General features: G+C 39.9%; 3 protein-coding genes across 3 annotated transcripts; 1 reads left to right on the top strand and 2 right to left on the bottom strand.

Moving 5' to 3' along the window:
- Nucleotides 1–1,545: 1,545 nt before the first annotated feature.
- On the bottom strand, nt 1,546–4,239 carry LOC306704468 (gastrin-releasing peptide receptor-like; the record flags this gene model as incomplete). Its single annotated transcript, XM_079170834.1, has 3 exons — nt 1,546–1,860; nt 2,324–2,675; nt 3,866–4,239. The coding sequence occupies 3 exons, from the start codon at nt 4,237–4,239 to the stop codon at nt 1,546–1,548; spliced, it is 1,041 nt and encodes a 346-aa protein (XP_079026960.1).
- Nucleotides 4,240–9,128: 4,889 nt separating this feature from the next.
- On the top strand, nt 9,129–17,231 carry xk (X-linked Kx blood group (McLeod syndrome); the record flags this gene model as incomplete). Its single annotated transcript, XM_079170244.1, has 3 exons — nt 9,129–9,373; nt 14,786–15,048; nt 16,288–17,231. 3 exons carry the CDS (start codon nt 9,129–9,131, stop codon nt 17,229–17,231), a joined length of 1,452 nt encoding a protein of 483 aa, XP_079026370.1.
- Nucleotides 17,232–18,549: 1,318 nt separating this feature from the next.
- Nucleotides 18,550–21,094, bottom strand: LOC306704172 (dynein light chain Tctex-type 3-like). Its single transcript, XM_079170401.1, has 5 exons — nt 20,978–21,094; nt 20,118–20,162; nt 19,888–20,011; nt 19,722–19,799; nt 18,550–19,385 (listed from the first exon to the last, which is right to left on the bottom strand). Exons 1-5 carry the CDS (start codon nt 21,002–21,004, stop codon nt 19,315–19,317), a joined length of 345 nt encoding a protein of 114 aa, XP_079026527.1. The 5' UTR covers nt 21,005–21,094; the 3' UTR covers nt 18,550–19,314.
- Between the last annotated feature and the right edge of the window lie 634 nt (nt 21,095–21,728).

Here is a 21,728-nt window from a genome sequence, read left to right as displayed (position 1 = left end):
ATTTTCTTTGAAGCCACGGTTCCCAGTGGGTTTATACTTAGGGTGCAGGTTAAATACAAAGAGAAGGTCTAATGCAATAAAATTCATAATTCAAAGAATATAATAGCTCAAATTTGAGCTCCATTCACTTCACGTGTTGCTCCATGTTTAAGGTCAGATATGCAGCAGTGTTTCACTGAGAGAAAAGCAGCAGAGCCACAGACTTTCCACTGTGATTCAAATCAATCCAGATCATTTTATTATTTATTTTTAACAGCTTAAAGTTCACAATCACAAAACCCTCTCATAAAAATGACAACCAGAGGAGAAGATCAATGGAACATAAATATCAACATATTCATGGTGAAGACGATACAAAACAAGTTTACACCGCAGTTCTGTAAATTGCACATTATTAATATTATTGTCATACATGTGACTACACTGTTAAACTACTAACACCAATATATTACTAGAGCTTAAACCAGTAGTCATTCAACACTAAATGAATCAGCAATATTTCAATAATCTTCCAGGTAATTTATCAAGAAACAAGACAAAAGAGTTTACTGCCATGCTAGCTGCTCTGTGAGGAAGCAGTGGTTTGAGCTAAATGCTAATGTCAGCATGCTAACATGCTAACTTGCTTACACTCGGTGAGTTTACACGATCCAGGTGACAATGCTAATATACTGCTATTTAGCAGGTGTAAAAATGCTAAATATTCACAGTTTTCAGCTTTTTTTTAAAGTGTCTGAATATTCTGCTTTTATGTGTTTTATATCACTGTGAAAGGAATATTTGTTTTTGACTATTGGTTGCTTGGAAACTGCAACATTTTTTAGAAGACTTTTCAATTAATCCATTATTCACAAAAATAATATTTGAATCAATAATAATACACATTAAATAAACTTAGAAATGAACAAATTGTTGCTGACATTTATACATACAGAAGAATAGCCAACCAGCACACCATTAACTATAGAATATCATTTAACAGAAACATCTCTATGTACAAAATGTGACATTTGACAATTCTAATAACTTGACATTTGACAAACATTACGTGGCCAATAAGACTTCTACTATACAGAACAGCGGATATTCAGAACATTACAACCTCAAATGTCAGAGGAACCTTCTGCTTTATCTCCAGCAGTAGTCATCTTTTTTTATTAATAATGGCACTGTGCAGATAGAAACATGCCTAATAAAGCTGACGTCTGGGTTTTCATGCATGGTTTCTACTGCAAAGGTTTCTGTTTAGAGTACATGTAACACATTACATCATAGAAATGTGCATATCCTTGTTCTGTGCACTACAGTGGCTTCCACTTGGATAGTTGACCGCTAAACACTTCACATTATCTCAAGGTGTTTTGTAAAAACAAAAGGTAAAGGAGAAGTGAATATTAAGATGTACAGTGTACGGCATGACTTGACAACAAGGCCAAATGGTTGTAACAGTGTCCACTCAAGATTGTAAACGTGTGACCAAAGCCGATCAACATACCTCGAGTCCTGCTGAAGCACAGGTTGATACGAAGTTCAACACCGATGCTTTCAGACGGTGGTTATATTTGTGCTCCTACTGCTCTGACTGTACAGGCGTCTGGGAGAAGTGCAGCACAGAAGCCGCTTGTTGAAGTGTTTGCTGAAGCTTTTGCTCATCAGGTAGAGGGCAAATGGGTTCACACAGGAGTTGGTGAAGGCCAATATGCGAGCGCACACGCTGGCGATGAAGTGGCCCAGCGAAGTATCCACCTGGTCGTAGTGGTAGGAGCGGTACAGGTAGATCACATGACTGGGCAGCCAGCAGACGGCAAACAAACCGACAAACACCAGCACAATTTTGGCCAGACGCTTTCTGGACTTGATCTGACAGAAGAGAAGAGAGAGAAGAGATCGGCTTCTACAATTTAACAGACATTCATGGTTCCCAGAGGATGAATCCTTTTCCACTACAGCGGCAATAGCACCGTAACAATTTTGTCTTTACTGCGAGCAAAACAGCTAATTTTACAACAATGGAAATGTGAGTCTGGCCCCACATTTCATTTATGTTAGTTATTTGAGTTTGCTGCTTGTTCTACTGATGAAATTGATCGACAACTATTGTATTGATTGCTCTATAATTTAGTATAGACATTCCCCCTACAAAACCATCTAAATAACATTGGTCATCCTCTTTTCATCTAACTCAATGATTGATTTGAATCAGTTTCTGTCGAATACACAGTAAGATCACCCAATATGTAAATACACAGTTTATAAAGTGGTCTATAAAGAACACTTTGTAATAAAATAAGATCAATTAATTTAAAGGACCCTGCAATCAGACCTGTTTCTGGAGGTGCAGGTGTCCTTCAGCAGGGATGTCCACAGAGCTCCTGATCAGACTGCGAGCGATGAAGTAGTAGTAAACAGATATGACGAAGAGGGGGATGATGTAGAAGATGAAGAAGGAGGCGGTGGAGTGGATTTTCGGGTGCATCTCCCTGGCGTGGGGGTAGGGCGCACAGGTCACAAATGTCTCATTGGTGTGGCTGGTGGTGAAGGTGTGCAGGTCGGAGAAGACAGCTTCAGGAATCGCCAGGGTCACAGAGAGCAGCCAGATGGCCCCCGCTCGAAAAAAGAAACTGAATGTAGTGCTGGACGTGTGGCTGTCCAGAGGTCTGACTATTGCTTTGTACCTGAACAGAGAAGAGCATCACTGCAACATGTTTTGCCGCTGTGATCCTCTCAGGATGAACTGAACTGATCACCTCATTATAGTTTCTTTATCATGCACGTATTTAAAAGCAACTGCAGGAAAAAATATGTTATTGTGTTGTGGGGGACAGATACACTTTGAAACCTTATCTGATAGTATATTATATAGCTGAGAACATTTTAATTAGGCTTAGAATGAAAAGAAACGGGGACCACAGTAGCTAATAAGATGAGTTACAGAAGCTAAGAGCTGCTGAAAGCACTGAGAGCTGTTGGCAGCAATACAAATTACAGGAAATTAAATAGAATTGTTAAGTAGGAGAGAGCGCGGTCGGCTTGGATACTTTTGTATTGACTCAAAGTAATCTTCAATTACTCACACTACTTAAACAGCAATGAAAATAATTTGACTTTTGTACAGATTGTGGTGTCTGCTAACAATGTATCAAGTTATCAATGTATCAATGTATCAAATGTGAAATGCTAAATGTTGTTAATTTACAAGGAGTGCATTTCCCCCAAATTCTGCCTCCCTGGATTGGTTGGGACACTTTTGGGCTTAAAAGAAATAAACATTTAAATTAGAAAAAAAAATTGCAGTCTAAATTTAAACACCTTACAATATCACCTGTTCACATATTTCTTGGAGAAAAGAAAACAGTTGTAAAATTATTATATTTTTAGAAATGACTGAAATTTGCTGTCTTTCGAGTCTTCATTTCTGTGGCAGTCAGCACTGTAGCAAGCTAACTAACTTAAACCTAATTATGGCATTAATAGCTATCAATCTAGCTGATAGCTAATAAATTGAGGGTAAATGCATTCATCAGATCATAATATGATCAGCGGGCTAAAGAGGGTTTCTGAGTGGCTGCCACGTGAGTAAACATTCAGTCAGTGACTTCACAGTGGGTTTTATTCAATAAGGAAACATTTTTGTCTGGTTTTTGTTAATTTGTAACAAGGTAGGAACAATAAGGTGTCTATTATGAGGTTGAAAGTGAAGTGAGAACATACATGCTGAGGATGTGAATGGTTTTCACCCATCATGCGGATGGATGTTGGAACAACAGAAGTGCCATAGGCTACTTGATTCAATCTAAACCTCATGTTTAATCAAGAAGATGAGAAGTCACAAACACTTTTTAAAAACCATGCGTAAGAACCCTACCGGTCAGCGGAAAGAGCAGTGAGGGTGAACACGGAGACTCCCACGGAGGTGAGCTGGATGAACGGAATCACTTTGCATCCAACGCGGCCGAAGAGCCACTCGTCCACCAGGTAGCGGCTGGCGTCCACCGGGGCGCATGTCACCAGCAGCAGCACGTCCCCCAGCGCCAGACTGGACAGTAACAAGTTGGGCACCGTCCGCATGGACTTCACCGTCAGACACGTCCTCATCAACGTGACGTTTCCCACCAGACCCACGATAATGATGACCCCGTAGACAGCAGCTATGGAGATACCAGGGAGCCAGATGTAGTAGTGGTGCAGCTCCCCGGTGGAAACATTGAGAACCAGAACTCCGCTGTCCTCTGGGCTCATAACGAGGACGAGGTTCACGCAGAGAGACAGATGTTTTCAACAGGAGAGTCTGCTTTATCCTGGTGCGTTTGGTGACTGACTTTATACACTACATGACCCGCTGCACGCTGCGCGCGTCATTTCACGCGCCACAGGCTAAAAGCTCTGTGAAAAAAAAAATGTCTACAGGGGGTAGGCAGATCTGTTTCAACCTTATTGTTGAGAGGTAAACTCTCCTCATGGTATGAATTTATTGGCACATTATGCACAAATGTTCTGGAAAATGTTCAAGGCTATAGGCTACAAAGTACAAACAAAGTGGTCACCTTGATGTGATTTGGAGTTATTACCTCTTCACTGTTCATTCAGCTGGTCAGTGTTTTAGATGCCAGTGGAAATAATGTGAAGTTAGTTTGAAGAGACATGCTGAATTTGTAAGTTATGAAGTGACCCATTAGCTTGTCCTAGTTACATTTTGTCTTTGGTGTCCTTTACTGTTTATGACAGTTGCATTGGAACAGGACATCTTCAGCTTTCACTTCAGTATTTACTATAGAAGTCTCTTTTTTTTACATCCAGTACTCCATTACAACAATGAACTGCACTCTGCTCCACAGGATATGAAGGCTCCAGCTTCCCCCTCCTCCCTGCCAGCGCCTGCAACCCCCTTTGCTTTGCTTAGCCCCACACTACAGTATCCAAGCACACCAACATGTACACTATTATTGGTTTCATGACAAAGAAATCTAACATTCTAATTCATTCCTCAGTTTCTATTCTTTGTTACAATAAAGGATTTATATTATTTGGCATTTTGTGTCTGTTTGTGTTTTCATCATAGCCCACGGGCCGGGTTATGACAATGATCATTTTTAAATAGCCAATCTATAAAGTGAAGTGAAACAGTATGAGACAAGAATTGCCCCATGTCACTTAAAAAGAGGTGAAGGTTAAACCCTTATGTTTTCATGTTGAAAATGTATAGAAAAAGACAGATGGTGCTTCACACTGGAGACATGTTTGTTGGTGCATCAAATGGCGCCAATTGGGCTCAAAATCATTTTGTAATATAAATGCTAATTGAGTTTTCCTGTATCAAAGCATTAGAAAACACTGTTGAAAATATGCTTCAAGCATGACTTAAACCAATTTGACTTTCCAGACTTTTCTGTTGCCCAATGTGATTTCAAAGAACAAAATGGCTGCAGAATTGGTAATCCTCCCCAACTGTGTTTAACTTCTGAGAAAAACGTCCATCAAAGTAAAATGGCTGCTCGGACTTGATACACGCTTTTATGTGAACTCACCAACAGGAACACACTCTGAAAGCTGAAACGTATTCCACTGCCTGCTATTTCAATTATTACGTAGATGGACCACGTTGAACCAAATTATGTTCTTCACAACTCTGAATGCAACTGCATCCACTTCTGTTCTCCCTTCATGTCAAGACGGCCTCCTCGCCATCTCCCTCTCTCCATTATAGTCCCCGTCCATGTCTTATTTGAAAAGAAACACATAGAAAAGTCTTTGTTCAATTTGCATTTCTGTTTTTTTTAATGGTCAAAAATGAAATTAGTTCTATATTAATAAGATGACCTTTGCTTCCACAAGTCATATCTTCCCTTGGCATTCATCCTCTTTTTATCTCTTGAATAGAATAAAAACGTATTTCAATTTCAAATGTGAGACAAACTCCACTCAGATAACCACTTTAATCATCTTGAAAGTGATTAAAGCTGTAGTGACCACGGCTGATCCCTGTTACCTGTGATACATCTGAATATTTCATGTGTTTGGTGGTTTTAATTAACAGAGTGATGAATCATGTTTTATTCTATGAGATTTGTGTGTGTTTTGGTTGTGTGTGTAATGTACTTAAAGTATCATAGTCAAAGTACTTGTCCTGCAGAAAATGTCCCCTAATACATTACCATTTTGACATTATTAGATTTTTCGTAGTGATCAATGTATAAGCAGAATCTTACTGCTGTAACAGCTCGAGTTTTAAGTTTTCAAAATATAGGTAGTTTAGTCCAGATAGGTAACGTAAGGGTCAGGGGACCGAAAAGAAGAAAAAACTCAGTTCTGTACATAGATTTGGCTTTATTGTTGGGACAAATCTTTGCTTTTTAAATTATTAGTGGTTAATTTGACCTCTTTGAAACCAGGTAAAAGGTTGTTTTTGTTGAATCAGTGGTTTGATCTTTATCAATGTGTTATATTTCAATCTGCAAATTAACTACAGCTGTCAGATAAATGTAGTAGAGTGAAAAGTACAACATCTCCATCTGGAGTGAAATTATAAAGTAGAAGAGGAAAATACTGGAGTAAAGTACAACTACCTCAAATTTATCCTCAAGTACAGTACTTCAGTAAATGTAATTAAATGCTTATGAGTTAAAGAGCTACAATTAAACAATTATACATACAAATATTAAGTGTGTATTTGTTCATAAAAATTAACATTAAATACCATTTTTTGACTTTTCCTTCAGCACCATGGACAGCAGCGAGCCGTCCTTGACTTCTGCCGCCACCTGGTGGTGAAGATGCTGAACAGAACGCTGAGAGAATAAGAATGAGTTGATAGTTTAATGTTCTGGAGAAATTAGTTGTTCTTGTAGGGACACAGACAGCCCGAAATACATGCGCCATGTTCAGAGGCTACTGTTTACCACAGGGCTGTAGTCTGGATTTTAGAAATAGTGAGGTCATGAGGTCAGTGAAACCCTCCCCACACTGACTCGGTGGCTCTGGGGATGGCAGTTTCAAAATACCTCAACTACCACGACATGGATGACAGGACAAGTAGTTTTCCTAAAAACTCACCTGACTTTGATGATCTTCTCGCACCACTATAAGATTATAAAACTAAAATATCTCAACAAATATTGGATGGATTGCCATGATATTTTAGGTCCTGCTCGGTGATGAATGTCTACAATCTGTTTGGAGGCCTGTCGGGGACTGTTTGTTTCCTGGTCCGTCTCCTACAGCTGGACCGGCCGGAGTCATCTCTGTTTAGTGTCTTCGTGTGAATGGAGCCCGGCTTACCGCTACTTTGTTCACTGACCTGAACAGAGAACGCTCCATAACTCAGATATCCTCCAAGAGCTGGATTGAAGAAGAAGCACAAAGAACTGGGGTTGAAACTGTGATCAGAGGGGGAGAAGTCAAACTGTGGTGGAACTCTTTGGGGCTCTTTGAATTGTTCAGTATGTGTAATTTGTTATGACTTTTGCCCTGTGTGAAAATAAACAGAGTATGTTAGACTGCAGGTTTGTGAGACTGTAAAAGATATTGTCAGTTTGAGAATGTCATTTTCTTTTGCTCCTCAGTTCTACAAACTACAGTCAGCAGAGGACTCCTTTACACAAATGTGATAATGAGGCATTCAAAACTCATTTCTAACATTTGCATATGATGACATCTCTCAGAGTAAAAGAAAGGATTGACCATGGAAACTCAAAATGCTTTGGTCAGAGTTTTGGACATCATCATGGCTCAAGATGGTAAACAAATATTTGAATATGAGCAACTCAAAATAGTTTCCGAATGTTTATTTATGAGCTGTTTGTCTGTGTGCTGCATTTGCAATCTGAGTTGTCCAAAACAAAATTGAAAGGATTATTGTTAAATAAAGTTTCCAGAAGGAGAAAAAAAATAATGTTTTTTGTTTTCAATGGAACATCATCATATTTAACTGCATTCAAAGTCTCACAAAATGGCAATAAATCATGTGATTTATATAAAAAGCATTATCTTTAAAACGTAAATTAGTACATTTCTGACAATAAACTTACATTACTCTATTTCATTGTGATGTATATGTTTTATTCAATCTTTTGTATAATTGCATTTTGACATAGCAGAGAAAGAAGAAAACATCATCTTATCAATTAAATCTCACATACAGCACATCTTATCTTGGATAAAAAAAGAAGTAAAATACAGTATATCTATCAGAATTCAGAGAAAATAGAACTACACTAATAGTTTACAATATAATACAGCTAGAGTGCAACATTGTTTTGCTGACCAAAACATAAAAGCAGCACAAGAACATGCAGCATATAAGCCAATAACAAAACACCACAGACTAAACAATCTGTAATCTATAATACAAAGTATAATATAAAAAATGAAATAAAACCCACACCTCATTACATAATACATTTCAAAAGTTGATCAAAACAACTCAAATATGATACATGTTTAATACAAAGTTCAAAGGGTATAACTATGTTTAGAAAATCAAATCTCTTCAATAATTCCTCAGATAAATTATTTGTATGTACAGATTACTTATTAATTATAAACTCACCAGAGTCATGTGATTATGAATATTAAATATGCCTACTGATACTATATGACCAATATAATCAGTAAGCGTATAAATTAACAATTGTCTGGTGAATATATTCATTTCTGCTCTTCCTCTTTTTTATTATTTTTTATTTTCTATCAAGATAAAAAAAAATCAATGTGTTGTAAATCGGATTAGGACATGATTTACACTATACTTTAAGTATATGTGTCACTGTTCGATATATGATACGTTTGGGAATCAAACCACCGACTCTGTTAATACAGGACGACCGCTCTCATCTCTATCATGAGTAGGCTACCATGACGCCCATGGTCTGAAAACTCTTAACGAAACCACTGTCTGCAGAGGGTTTCTTCTCACTGACTGGCGCTTCTCGCGAGCACATAGCGCACTCCGGAGACCGCAGCGCCTCGTGCGCCCCCCACAGACTATCACCGGAACAGCACTTTGCCGTGAAAACATCTCGCCTGCCTTAAAAAATCGCAAATGAGCTGCGGCGGCGGCAGCTGGAGCCCGAAGCAACGCCGTCCTTTCCGGCGGGCGAAGACGCATTCCCCAAATGGCGGAGTGAGTGAGGATGCGACTCCCCAGTTCCATCTTTGTGTCGGTGTCTCTGTTCACGGCCGAGACCACGGCGGCGCTCTACCTCAGCTCAACGTACCTCTCTGCTGGAGACCAAATCTGGCAGGGGCTCACGCTCCTCTTCACGCTCGTACCGTCCGTGCTCGTGCAGCTGACTCTCACCTTCATCCACCGGGACCTGAGCAGGGACAGACCGCTCGTCCTGCTGCTGCACATCCTGCAGCTCGGACCCATAGTCAGGTCAGTGCTGTGCTCGTTTATCTCCCACTGATAGTTGGCCCCATGAAGAAGCTATGGATTCCAGTGGTGCTCCCTAATCACCATGTCACGCGATGAATGCCTATATGTGTCGCGTGCACGGGGGGGGGGGGGGGGGGGGGGGTTTGCACTTAAGCTGCTTATGGGTGTTTTTGATGAATGCATTGCGCACATGCTGTTGTGTTCATTTTCTCCGGCCTTTTGTCTCCGGCTGGCTGCAGTGAATGTATGTGCTATTGAGGTCGCATATGAACAGCTGATCAATATGCTTATCGATATGTTCCGTACCCACACAGCAGGCTGCCACCCCCCCGTCTATGGGCTCCTTTCATTCACTAAGAGCTCCTGTTTTACTGGTTGATCACTTTCAGCTCGGTCTGATTTATTCATGACTGAAGGGACATGAAATCACATGAAGAAGAAGAAGAAGCTGACATATGTTACACAATGATGGAGGAACCTTTAAACACATAGGCCGTAACAGGCCTGCTCAGTGTAAAGCCCTGACAGGGAGGGACCGTCTGCCTCCGCTGTAAATGAGTCTAATCCTGCAGAGAACCCTCCCTGCTGTCCGACATGCCGCGCGACAATGTTGTCAAATCAGCAGGATAAACGACTGTGAAAACCCATTCATCTCCTGTAATAGAGAAGCTAGAGCTGAAACAGCCAGTCAATTAATCGATCAGCATGTCTATTTTGGTAATCGAATAATCATTAGAGTCAGTTTTCAAGAAAGGAAGTGCAAACATTTGATTATTTTAGCTTCTTAAATGTGAGAATTTGCTGATTTTCTTTGTTTTCTGTTAAAGTAAACTGAACCTCTTTGAGTTTGGGGCTGTTAGACAAAAAGAGATGTAAAAGCTTCATCTTGGACTAATGAAATAAAATAGTTAGCTGCAGCCCAAATGGAAACACATTATAGATGAATCTATCCTGCAGCAAATTTTGCCATTTGAGGTTTTATTGATTTTTAGCAGAGTGTTTGCACATGGCACCACAACTTAACGGTTACATAAACATTACAAAACACAGTGTAAAATAAAAAGTTAAAAAAAGCACAGAAGAAATATTTCCCAAAAATATCTTAATTCAGTGTGCAGACAGCTTTTTTCCTTTCTAAATAAACCTGTTTGTAAGCCATTCTTGAAATCTAAAACAGACACTGTTTTATACAGTAGGTCCATAAAAAGGTCTCAAGAAAGAAACCCCATTTCTCATTTTAACCTTTTAATGCACTGAGTAGACTCCTTGGATGCTGTCACTACCAATGCATCTTTCTAATTTAGATTTTGAGTTGCTTTTTACTCAAAACATCTTAAAATCCCTTCCTTCAAGATTCTCAAATGTTAATGTTTGCTGGTTTTGTGGACAAAACCGTCTGTCTTAATGTGTCAAATTGAGCTTTAGCTAATTATTTGTACTATTTTGGGACATTTTATAGATTCAAATGGTAGATTATTATGTACATAATACAGTTAAATGAATCGATTCATCAATCAACAGAAAACAAACTCACTTTGCTCATTGATTACTTAAGGCAGTTACTCATTACTACTTTCAGCTCTTCACATGTAAAGTGTGCTGCTTTTATCTGCTCTAGATCGATATAAATGGAGTATTTTTGATTGTTGCTTGGACGAAAAAGCAATTGATTAATTGAGAAAACAACAGTTAGTTGCACTTCTGGTTTGTCACCACTGAGTAAGCCTTCAGCTTGAGGACATAAACGTATCCACTGACAGAGACGGTTATATTTATGACGACCCAGAAACATCAATATTTCATGTTTGTCTTTGGTCGACCAGTTGAACAGACGCCTCTCCAACATGTTGACTCCCCTGCCGTGGCCCCTGTGGATGTGACCTTGCCCGGCCTGTTTCCCCTCGAGTGTGTTTGGATGATTACTGTTCAGACTTCTACATCTTTCCTCTGTGAAGAGCACATCTAAGAATAGCACACAGCGGCTGCCGGCTCCTTATCTCTGACAACACAACCAGGGAGGGAAATGTCCGTCTCTGCTGCCAACAGCTCGCTGCACTTCCTCAACAAACAACACTTCTCATGTCATAGTGAGCTAATTATGTTGTATCATACCAGCAGTGACACTGCTGTCAGGGTTGAAAACACTCAACTGATGGTTTTACTTCCTTCATTCCAGCTTCTTATCTTAAAACCCTTATTAATGACTCATACGTCTATATTGGGATTGTGTGACCATTTCTACTTTCACAACTCTAAACATAAATTGAGTTGATCTGTTAAGGGTTCAAATGCATTGCTGGCCTTTGTCAAAGTAATCTTAACTCAAGGTCCAGATTCGGCTTTTTTATGCAGCTTTTGTACCGTTTAAAGTCCCCCTCCACTGCTTATAGTTCCTTCATTTGGAAGAACCAATATAAAATAACATATGTGCAGAGTTTGACACTGGAAGCCTGTTTTCACTACTGAAAAAAAAAAATTTCTCTGCGCTCACGTTAAATCTGAATAATGTTTTCTTTCTTTTATCTCTGTGTTTGGACTCTACCAACTCTTAATGGAAATATCTGTCTTTTTAGCTGCTACACAAACTTAGTTGCATGGAAGTTCGTGAAATAGTCCAACAAGCAGACTGTCCCACAGGAGGCTGGTGGTTCGACACCACGTTTTGGATTTATGGTCGTGGATTTGTTACCCAAGTCGTCCCGAAAAGAAAGTCGTGCCGAGGGACACGAAAAAACGGCCCTAAACACGAATTACTTGTTCTGCTTGTTGGACTATTCCCTGAACAAGCTCCACTATGTTCACCAGCTAGTCGCTGACTGTGTTTGTCAGCTGTTTGGTGCTGAGCAGGAAGTACACAGTGGGCGTTTTTAGAGCTTGTTAGCTGAAAACATTCTGCCGGCTGCTGTTGAAAACAACAGAGTTGTTGTGAGAGAGAACCAAGAAAACTTAAATGTTGCCGGCCGGAAACCAAACAAAGTGCTGAAAGACGCCAGATGTCCCACGAGCGGCAGCTTTCACATGGAAGACGGAATCTGATCCAATGTTCTAATACAAACATATGATTATGGTAGTGGAACAGACCTGAGTGAAGGTAATTTATAACGTTATTATGATGTGTTCACTTGAATAAATCCAGTTGTTTGAAGGAGATGTTTTCACAGCAACATGAATAGAGATGAATTCTGACCTGTTTCTAAGCAGCTTATTATACATCATTAAAACTGCTAATGACAAGATTTGTTTTAATCCATAAAAATACCATCTTATATTCCCTTATTATTTGAATCATTTTTATGAAGATAAAAACACTATAAATTACTATCACAAAGTCCAAGGATAACATTTAGAATATTTCATGGTTGACACTGAATTCAGAGTCGTTGACATTACGTTTGGGACGTTGGCAAAAAAAAATAGTCTAGAGCCTTGTAGACCAGCTGCTATAATCAAACAACAAAGGGATCTATATCTGCCAATATGGATCATCAATGATCAGCAATTACTATCAGTGGCAAAAAAAATGGGATCAGTGATCTCTAAAAGATATTTACGCTCCCTTTTTTCTTCTGCGATCCAAACGGTGAGTTTTATGATCCGTTGCACCACTAATATATTATAGCTGCTGTAAATTAAGTTTATTTTGTCAAAGTCTGTCTGTTGTCTGCACTCCTTTTACCTAAAGCCACACAAACACTTTACAACATGATGAACTCAGTCCAGTGTGGGTCTGCTCTTCACCTCCTCATCCTTCAATGAGATTTAGGTCATATGTTTTAAAATCTGAAAAGCTGCTGACGGACTCAACCTTCACACTTTTATTTATTTATTTATATTTTAATCAAGTCAGTGATGTGTTTACTGTGCGTCCCACTCCAGCTGATGAACAGTCTGTCCCTCAGCACCCCTGTGGCTTAAACCCTCCTGCCTTGCAGTCAGAGCGGCGCTGTGCACCAGCGCTGCCTCGACCTCTCCTCGACCCACACGCATCGACCGGCAGATGACTTACTGCGACTGTCATCTCGTTAGACATCCTCAATAACGGAGAGCTCTATGCTATGATATTGATGATGATTATTGCATGTTGAATAAAATAATCATCTCCGGCCTGACTGAGCGAGTGTTGAAACAAAGGTTTTTATATGGACCTTGTATTGTAGCCTTGTTAGTGTTGAAATGTATCACAGTTGAAAGGCGCTGAGAGTTGAAATGATTAGTAGATTGAGAGAGAAGCTATTTGCAACAGTTTTGCTAGCCAATAAATCATTTATTTAGTAAAAATGTCATTTTGTCTCAGGCTACAGCTCTGCAGATGTGAGTGTTTTTGGACTGTTGTTCCGACAAAACAAACCATTTTGAATATGTGCTCTGGGAAATTTAATAGATTCATTCATTCATGAATTCATTTAAAAAAAACTAAAAACAGAATAGATTTGTGAATCATTGAAATTAGCCTTGGTTCCAGCCCTAGATAGCTTCAATTTTTCAAAAGTAAAACCAGTTCAATCGAATAAGGATAACCCTAACAAGGATAAGAAAACTCACAAGAACACATGATTGATTAAGAGTAGCCAAAGAAAGGCTGGAAATAAATAAGTAATAAAAAGCACAACCCTGCCCAGTAAACCACCAATAGTCCTTTCCTTAAAAAGCTACCCTCCTTAGAATTGGTAAGGCGTCCTCCACAGAAGCCATTAAAGGGAACCACAATTTCATCAATACATATTTATCCTTCAGAACCAACCTGATTCTTTCAAGCTGGATGATTCATAACAAATCATTTGAAGCTGCACTGAAGCTGTTTCAGATGTTTTCTTTTCAAATGTTAATGATGTGGACACTGTATGCTGAAAAATGACCAGCAGGGGATCAGAATCCAATCTTGAGTATTAACAGAACCTTCAGCAACATTGCATTCATCACACTGTGCTGAAATGTCAGGAAACCTATTGAATAAGTGTGAATCTGAGCTACTATTGGATGTGTGTTATTGTATTATGTCCCTCTGGATGAATTAGTTATTTTGGTGACAGCCTCAGCTCTACCTTGTGTTTCGTGCTGAGTGTAGCTAATGTTAGCATGCCAACACGCTACACTAAGTCTGTGACCACAGTTAACATTATACCTGTTAACATCAGCAAATTAGCATTGTGGAGGGAGCATGTTAGCATTCAGCTCAAAGCACTACTGAGCCTAGAGTATTGTTTCTTTCAGTTTGTCTGGTTTTGATTTGATGTGTTAATGTGAATTTGCGTTATCGTGTGTGTTTTTTTTTTTATTTCAATATCTTTTCGATCTATCTATTTATCAACTTTTCCCTCTATAAATGTGTAAATTTAAATTAGATTTAACTAGTGCCTGCTATTTTTATGCTGCTATTCTCTTCATGGTCTTCTGCTGTCGTTGATGCTGCAGGTGTCTGGAGGCGTTCTGTATCTATGGCAGTGTGGGCCGAGTGGAGGAGCCGTATGTCAGCATCACCAGGAAGAAGCAGATGCCTCGCGGGGGTCAGTCTGAGGAGGTGGAGCGGCAGGTGGGGCAGGCGGAGGGGAAACTGTTCACACACCGAGCAGCCTTCGCCCGCACCTCTGTCATTCAGGCCTTCCTGGGATCTGCCCCCCAGCTCACCCTGCAGCTCTACATCTGCGTCCTGCAGCAGGGGGTCTCCATCGGACGAGGTGAGGAGGAGGAGGAGGAAGAGGGGGTACATGTACTTTAAGTGTGTTCCACTCTTTGATTTATGTGGTCACGTGTCCCTTTAATCCCCCCTCGCCGGTCAACAGCTCCACCGTGATGTGGGCCGATCAGCGAAGTGCCATATTGGAATTAAGAGGATGGTGTTTGCATGAGTCAAAGTGGTGTTATGTAACCTCCTCTCTGATACAGAGGAGGGAAAATGGTTATTCTCTCTGCCAGTATGGTGCAGATCTTGCTGTCCAACTCCTTGTGGGAGCCAGTTTTTCTATTCCCGAGAGAGATTTATTAAAGGTTCACACAAAGTCAAACTAGGACATCTGGTCTTTGAGTTAGGACAAAATAAAATATGTTATTAATACATAAATCTTATTTCCTCTGCTCCCGACCGTCTGACACTTCTATTTCACGCTTACTGATTTAACAGCCTGTCTTTGGTGGATGGAGGCTTCAGGGTCTTCTAAAGGAGAGGTTCACAAATTCCCAAATGTACATTGAAACAGTTTTTCCTCGCTGTAATCATCCATCCTCTTCATACTGGCAATAAAAGATCCCTTCCTGTGTTTTCAGTGTAAGTGATGGGGGACAAAATCAACCGTCTCACTCTGTACAAAAAGTCCAAAGTTTATCTAAAGTCTTTTTAGTACCAAATCACATCTTTTATTGTTATTGTTGTTGCTCTGCTCTGCACAGAGAAACTTAAAGAAGTGATTTTGTACTGAAAAGACGGATAGATTTCATAACCCAAGACGGAGCCTTTATATTAACTTCAGGTCATTTTTGGAATGTATTTATTTTAGATTTTGTCCCCCATCACTCACCCTGGAAGCAACAACAGGAGGAAAGATTACAGCAAGAAAAAGCTGCTTGAATATTATTTATACATCTTGTAGAGACAGGCTGAGAAAACCAGTTGAAAGTGCTGATGTAGGGCTTTCATTATGTCTGTAGACCATGACATGGACACCACACACTGTAATATAGAAATATTTATGTATTTGTGTGTATAATAACAGAAACAATATTTTAAGTGTCATTTTCCATGGATTATGAGCTCCTGCCAGCTTTATACTTTGTTAGATTGACAATATGAGAAGTCAGACGTAGTTATTTATTTATAGTTTGTGGTGAAAGAATATTTTCAATGAACCAAAATCAACTTGGACGCCAGAGAATATACTTGATGGTGTCCTCAAATATCTGTCTCTGCTTTTCAATGTCAGGCACACTGATGGTGATCTCCCTCCTGTCCATTGTGTACGGCGCGCTGCGCTGCAACATTCTGGCCATTAAGATCAAATATGATGACTATGAAGTGGACGTCCGCCCCATGGCTTATCTGTGCATTTTCCTGTGGAGGAGCTTCGAGATCGCCACTCGCGTGGTGGTTCTGGTTCTGTTCAGCTCTGTGCTGCAGCTCTGGGTCGTGCCTGTGGTTCTGCTCAACTTCCTGGTTTTCTTCTTCTACCCGTGGATCCTGTTCTGGCAGAGCCACTCCCCGTTCCCTGAGAATATAGAGAAAACTTTAACCAGGGTGGGAACCACCATCGTGCTTTGCCTGCTCACCTTCCTCTACGCGGGCATCAACATGTTCTGCTGGTCAGCTGTGCAGGTGAAACTCAACGACCCGGACCTCATCAATAAGTCCCAGAACTGGTATCGCATGGCCGTGTACTACATGTTGCGTTTCGTGGAGAACGCCTCGCTGCTTCTGCTGTGGTACATCTATAAAACTGACTTCTACAAGTTCTTCTGTGCCCCGCTGCTGGTGCTGCAGCTGCTGGTCGCCTACGCGTTCGCCATCTTCTTCATGCTGGTCTTCTACCAGTTCTGTCATCCGTGCCGCAGGCTCTTCTCCTCCAGCATGACCCGGGGCTTCTGGAACTGCTCCTCTCTCCTCTGTCTCATGTGCAATTCTGCTTCCCCACCGAACAGGCCGATGGGAAAGTCGCCCAGACCCGCCGCGAGCACCGAGTCGGCCAATGACGGAGCCCACAACACAGCCAGCGACACCACGGACGACATGCCGAATGAAACATCGTACGACATGCTCAATGACACAATCTATGAAAATGCTGTTGAAACGGGCAATAATATAAGTGGTGGAATCAACGGTGACATTAACCACAGCGCACCGTGCAACGCTCAAAGCATCACAACCATTTGACGTGCCATCCAGAGGAGCGGCCGATAGTCATCGCACCCTCTTTATCCTGCCAAGTGCCACATGAGTCACTCCGCCAGTTGAGTTCACACTTTGAATCCTCGACATATATCCATCTCTACTCTGTTTTCCAGCACTGTCCATATCTCCTACATGAAGCACATGTGTCCTTAACTGGAGAGGTACACTGAACATGTATAGTGTTCAGTTGGGAGCAGAAGCAGTGAGTGGTGCTCACCCGTCTCATCAGCCAAAAATCCAAACCAGCCTTTATTAGGCCTACAAATAAAAGCACGGACCGAACCATGACTTCTATGCTGCATTACTGATCACAAGGCGCCATGCATTTGAATTGATTGTATTTAGTATCTCTGTTTGGCATGGAGGTGTGCATGTGTGGAGCCTCAGATGAACTTCTGCAGGACGGCGGAGCTTTTTTGTACGGGGTGGGTTTGTTTTTTCTGAAACTCCCTGTAGTTTTATGGCTGCAAGCAATCAGCTTTTTTTTACTCCTTGATAAGAGCTTTATCATTAATACTCGCTGCTTCTGTGGTGTATTTGTGCTTGACGACGACATGTGAATCTCCACACATTATTCACAGAGCCTGTTTCGATCACCAAACGCATTCACTGTAAAGCACGGACGTCTGCAGGCGTAATGCTTTTGCACGTTTACAAAAAAGGATTTAAGTGGCTTTGTTTTAACTGTTGAGCAGCAACAGTCTCAGTGATGTGAAATGCTTTTAGATGTATTTGCATTTTTTCTAATTCGTGGCTTGTTATGTCTGTCGGCTCTTAATCTGTGTGTCTCATTAGTTAGAATATTTACACAAAGTGCACACTAAAATTGATTATATCTAACTGAAAATGTTTGGAATGGCATCAAGTGTTTCTGCTTTTTTAAACCTTTAATGTATATTTGTGTATGAGAGAAAGAATGTCAGTGTTTGTTTTTGCACCTATCTGCAGAGGGACGACAGCCTCGGGTTTCAAATGAATGCTCCTGTTTTTGTACAAATAAGATAAGAAGCCAAAAATAATGATAAATCTACTGAATACATTGAACATTTGCAAACAGAGCAAAATAAAAAAGGCCTAAAATCCTACTAAAAAATAAATTTATATTTATATGTGAAAAATTGTCTGTTTTTTTTGTGGGGGGGGGCTGAGAAGCAGTTACTGCACACATTGCCATGTGCTGACCTCTAGTGGACAAACACCCAAACTGAAAAATTGTAACATGTATCTCCTTTGAGATAAATGTTAACACATTTAATGACACTAGAGTCGTTCCAATAAACTTCTTTATTAAACAGCCTTCATGAACTCAGTTTTACAGAAGAAATTAAGGATTTCTACAGAGAAAGTGCATTTGTCATTCTGACCAATAAACTCCATCATCCTGGAAATACAAACTCTCATATCTGTGCTTACAGACTAATCAAAACATTAATGCAGAGACACTTTATACAAGTAGTCAGTTAGCTACTAAAACACAACAGTCAGATTTTCTTAAATAACAAATGTATCACGACAGAAACTGTTTTATTTGGGAATGTGCTGAAAGAGAAACGAAGACAAGACTAAGAGTCTCTACAGCCATGCTAGCAGCTCTCTGAGGCTAAAGGCTAACGTCAGCATGCTAACATGTTGATGTTTAGCAGCTATAAAGTTCACCATCTTAGCGTGATAGTAACATTTGATAATTAGCTTAAAAAACAATGTTTGTTTTGCAGGTATTTATCAGAGCTCTGTTGCTAGCACGGCTTAAGACTAATCAAGATTTACATTATGCAGAGATTACAACATTTGGGGGAGAAACTATTTAGCGTTCAGTCAGATGTTACAAACAAAGCACTGCTTCAGGGTCCCTACAAAGCAACATTTTCTCTCAAACGAACGCAGGCTGTCAACTCACAAACCACCGCTCTTATTCTAGCGTTACGTCATTCGAGCCCGTGGGGGAGAAATAAGTTACTAGTACACACAGAGGGAAACATCAGAGGATCTTCAGGGCTTCTTGGTCACGGTGCCATTTCAAGCGTCAGACATGATGGTGTCCAGAGGGAGAGAGAGAGAGAGCAGCTCACAGCGCCACAGCAAACACACTGACCACACAGTACATGGTGCGATTCTCCCACCTGACTGTGCAGCTTCCTGAAAGACACAAACAAGCAGGAGAAATTACACAGCAGCAGTAGTACTGTGACCACAATGTACTTACATTACTTACATTTGACCTTAAAGAAGATAAGCATACAGTCACATTGGTACATCTGTACAGAAATTCTTGTTCCTTACTGGCCGTGAATGCTGATGCCAATATATCTGTAATGAGCTCAAATTGGTCTGGACAATTTATCGCTAGTAAAAGATTAAAATAAGGGCTAGGTATCAAATCTCAACACTTCAGCTGTAGTGAAACTCAGGTATCACATTGACATCGAACTGATTTTAAAATGATACCAAGTCTAAATATAAAGCATCTCTCACCATCAGTGGCAGTGTCCCAGAAGCAGGAGTTGGCTGTGTGGAGACCGGCACCACTCTTCTGCATGATCGCACAGTTTACTGTAAAACAGCAGTCTTACTCAGTCAGATATGGTTCACATGTCAACATCACGTCCTGAGGTCTCATGGTATTGTATATAGTGTTCACCTATGTACTTGAACGGACGTCCTTGCTTCACCAGGTGAGTCAGAGAGTGCTCAACTATACTGGCCGTCCACTGGTTCACTTTATTCTGGTTGTAATCTGTTCCACCAATAACACCTTCGACACACTGAGACCAAGAGAGAGAGAGAGAGAGAGTCATGTACACTGTCATCACATTAAATAGTTGATTCACAATAGAATATGTGTCAATGTTTCCAGATGTGAAAATGTACCTCTTTAATCGAGATATTGACCTCATCAGCATTGAAGACAGCCTGCTGTCAAACGTCAAAAAGAAGGGAAAACTTTGTTAGCTGGTGGCATCGTTGGTGTTTTATTACTATAGACTGAATCTTTCTATATGATGGTCAATCTGTGCATAACACAGCAGGTGTTATTTAAAAGTGTAATGATTTCACATAGTTTACATCCATGTCAACAGCAAGTCATGTATTCGCATACTGATCTTATCCAATGGAGCATTATAAACAAGTATTCATGTGTAACAATGAATGAGGTTGAATGCACTTATAAGAAGTCACTTTGGAGAAAAGCTCCTGCCAAATGAATGTTGTGAGGTGTGAACCAAATGCAAAGGGGAGTTTAAAAATAAAACTCTGTATACTTCCGCACATCCCTCCAGCAGGTGTAAAATTACGAGATATATTAGCTACACAGATTTATATCATTATTAAGAAAATTCATGTTTGTCAATTTCAATGAATAATAAATATATGCATAATATATTTGGTTTCTTAAGTGAGTTTTCCAATAGGTAACTTTAAACAACATAATGCGATATTTTCATTAAAACAAGAAAAGTAGGAATATTTTCATTATGTTGCGTTTTTTTCTTTATATATTATCTATGTAAAATCACAACAACTTGTTTTTTTCCTGATGTTAATAATCTGTTTACATTATAAATGTAAATAGGTTGACAGTGACCACACCTCGATGGGAACAACCGTTAGCGTCGGCTAGCTGATTAAGCTAGCTGGTCTAGCTAACGTTAGCTATCCGAGGCGTCTCTCTTGTGTTTAATGGCGGAGATTTAAATAGTTAAATGAAACGGTATTTAAAACAAGTTTACCTCATCTCCAGAGTTATATTCCTCCATCGTTACTCACACAGAGGTATTCTCTGTATTATCACCGGCTCAGTTGCTGTTTCTGTTTACTTCCTGCTTTACTTCCTGTTTACTTCCTGCTTTACAGAGTCAAGGAGCACAGAGAAGACATGTCTGCTCCTCCTGAAGCTGGTGACCGTTTTTACAATGTCGCCTCACTTCGGTGGAAGTCAGACACTCCAACACCAGACCAGCCTCAACATCGGAGGGCGTCTCATTCATTAAAAAGAAATACTGTAAACCTGCCTTCATTTATCAGGACGAAGGTTCAGAGCAGGAGGTCAGGTTTATAAAACAAATCCGGTTTAAACAGCAATTCATTAAACTCAGACCTCCACTGTATTCACATGATTTAAAATCATGTTCTTAATATTTGGTAATTCACATAATTTTGTAATATTGTTAATACATACCAAGCAGATCATTTACTCAGTATTTACATGTTTATGTTAAAAACACAAAAAAAACGTGTTTATTAAGTGAAATATGGTTTAATGTTATTTTTGATAAACCACATGTCCATATTTGAATTTATGGCACATTTTGCAAATATAATATAATATTGTAAATATAATATATCATTTTGTGTTTCTTCAATAAGTGCAACTTGTATATAGGTTGTTGAAAGCATTTTATTGTTCAATTCTCATTTTAATATTTTTTTCTGTGTGAGGGGGCTACAACTAACCAACAGTTCATTGTGCAGTCATGCATT

The sequence above is a fragment of the Pholis gunnellus genome (assembly GCF_910591455.1).
Source record: "Pholis gunnellus genome assembly, chromosome: 12".
Taxonomy (NCBI): Eukaryota; Metazoa; Chordata; class Actinopteri; order Perciformes; family Pholidae; genus Pholis; species Pholis gunnellus.
This window is presented reverse-complemented; position numbering and strand designations above follow the sequence as displayed.

Coding starts and splice junctions, on each gene's coding strand:
- LOC306704172 (XM_079170401.1), bottom strand. CDS start 21,004: ATGGAGGAATATAACTCTGGAGATGAG. Junction 20,163..20,977: donor AATATAACTCTGGAGATGAG/GTAAACTTGTTT, acceptor GACGTTTGACAG/CAGGCTGTCTTCAATGCTGA. Junction 20,012..20,117: donor TCAATATCTCGATTAAAGAG/GTACATTTTCAC, acceptor TCTTGGTCTCAG/TGTGTCGAAGGTGTTATTGG.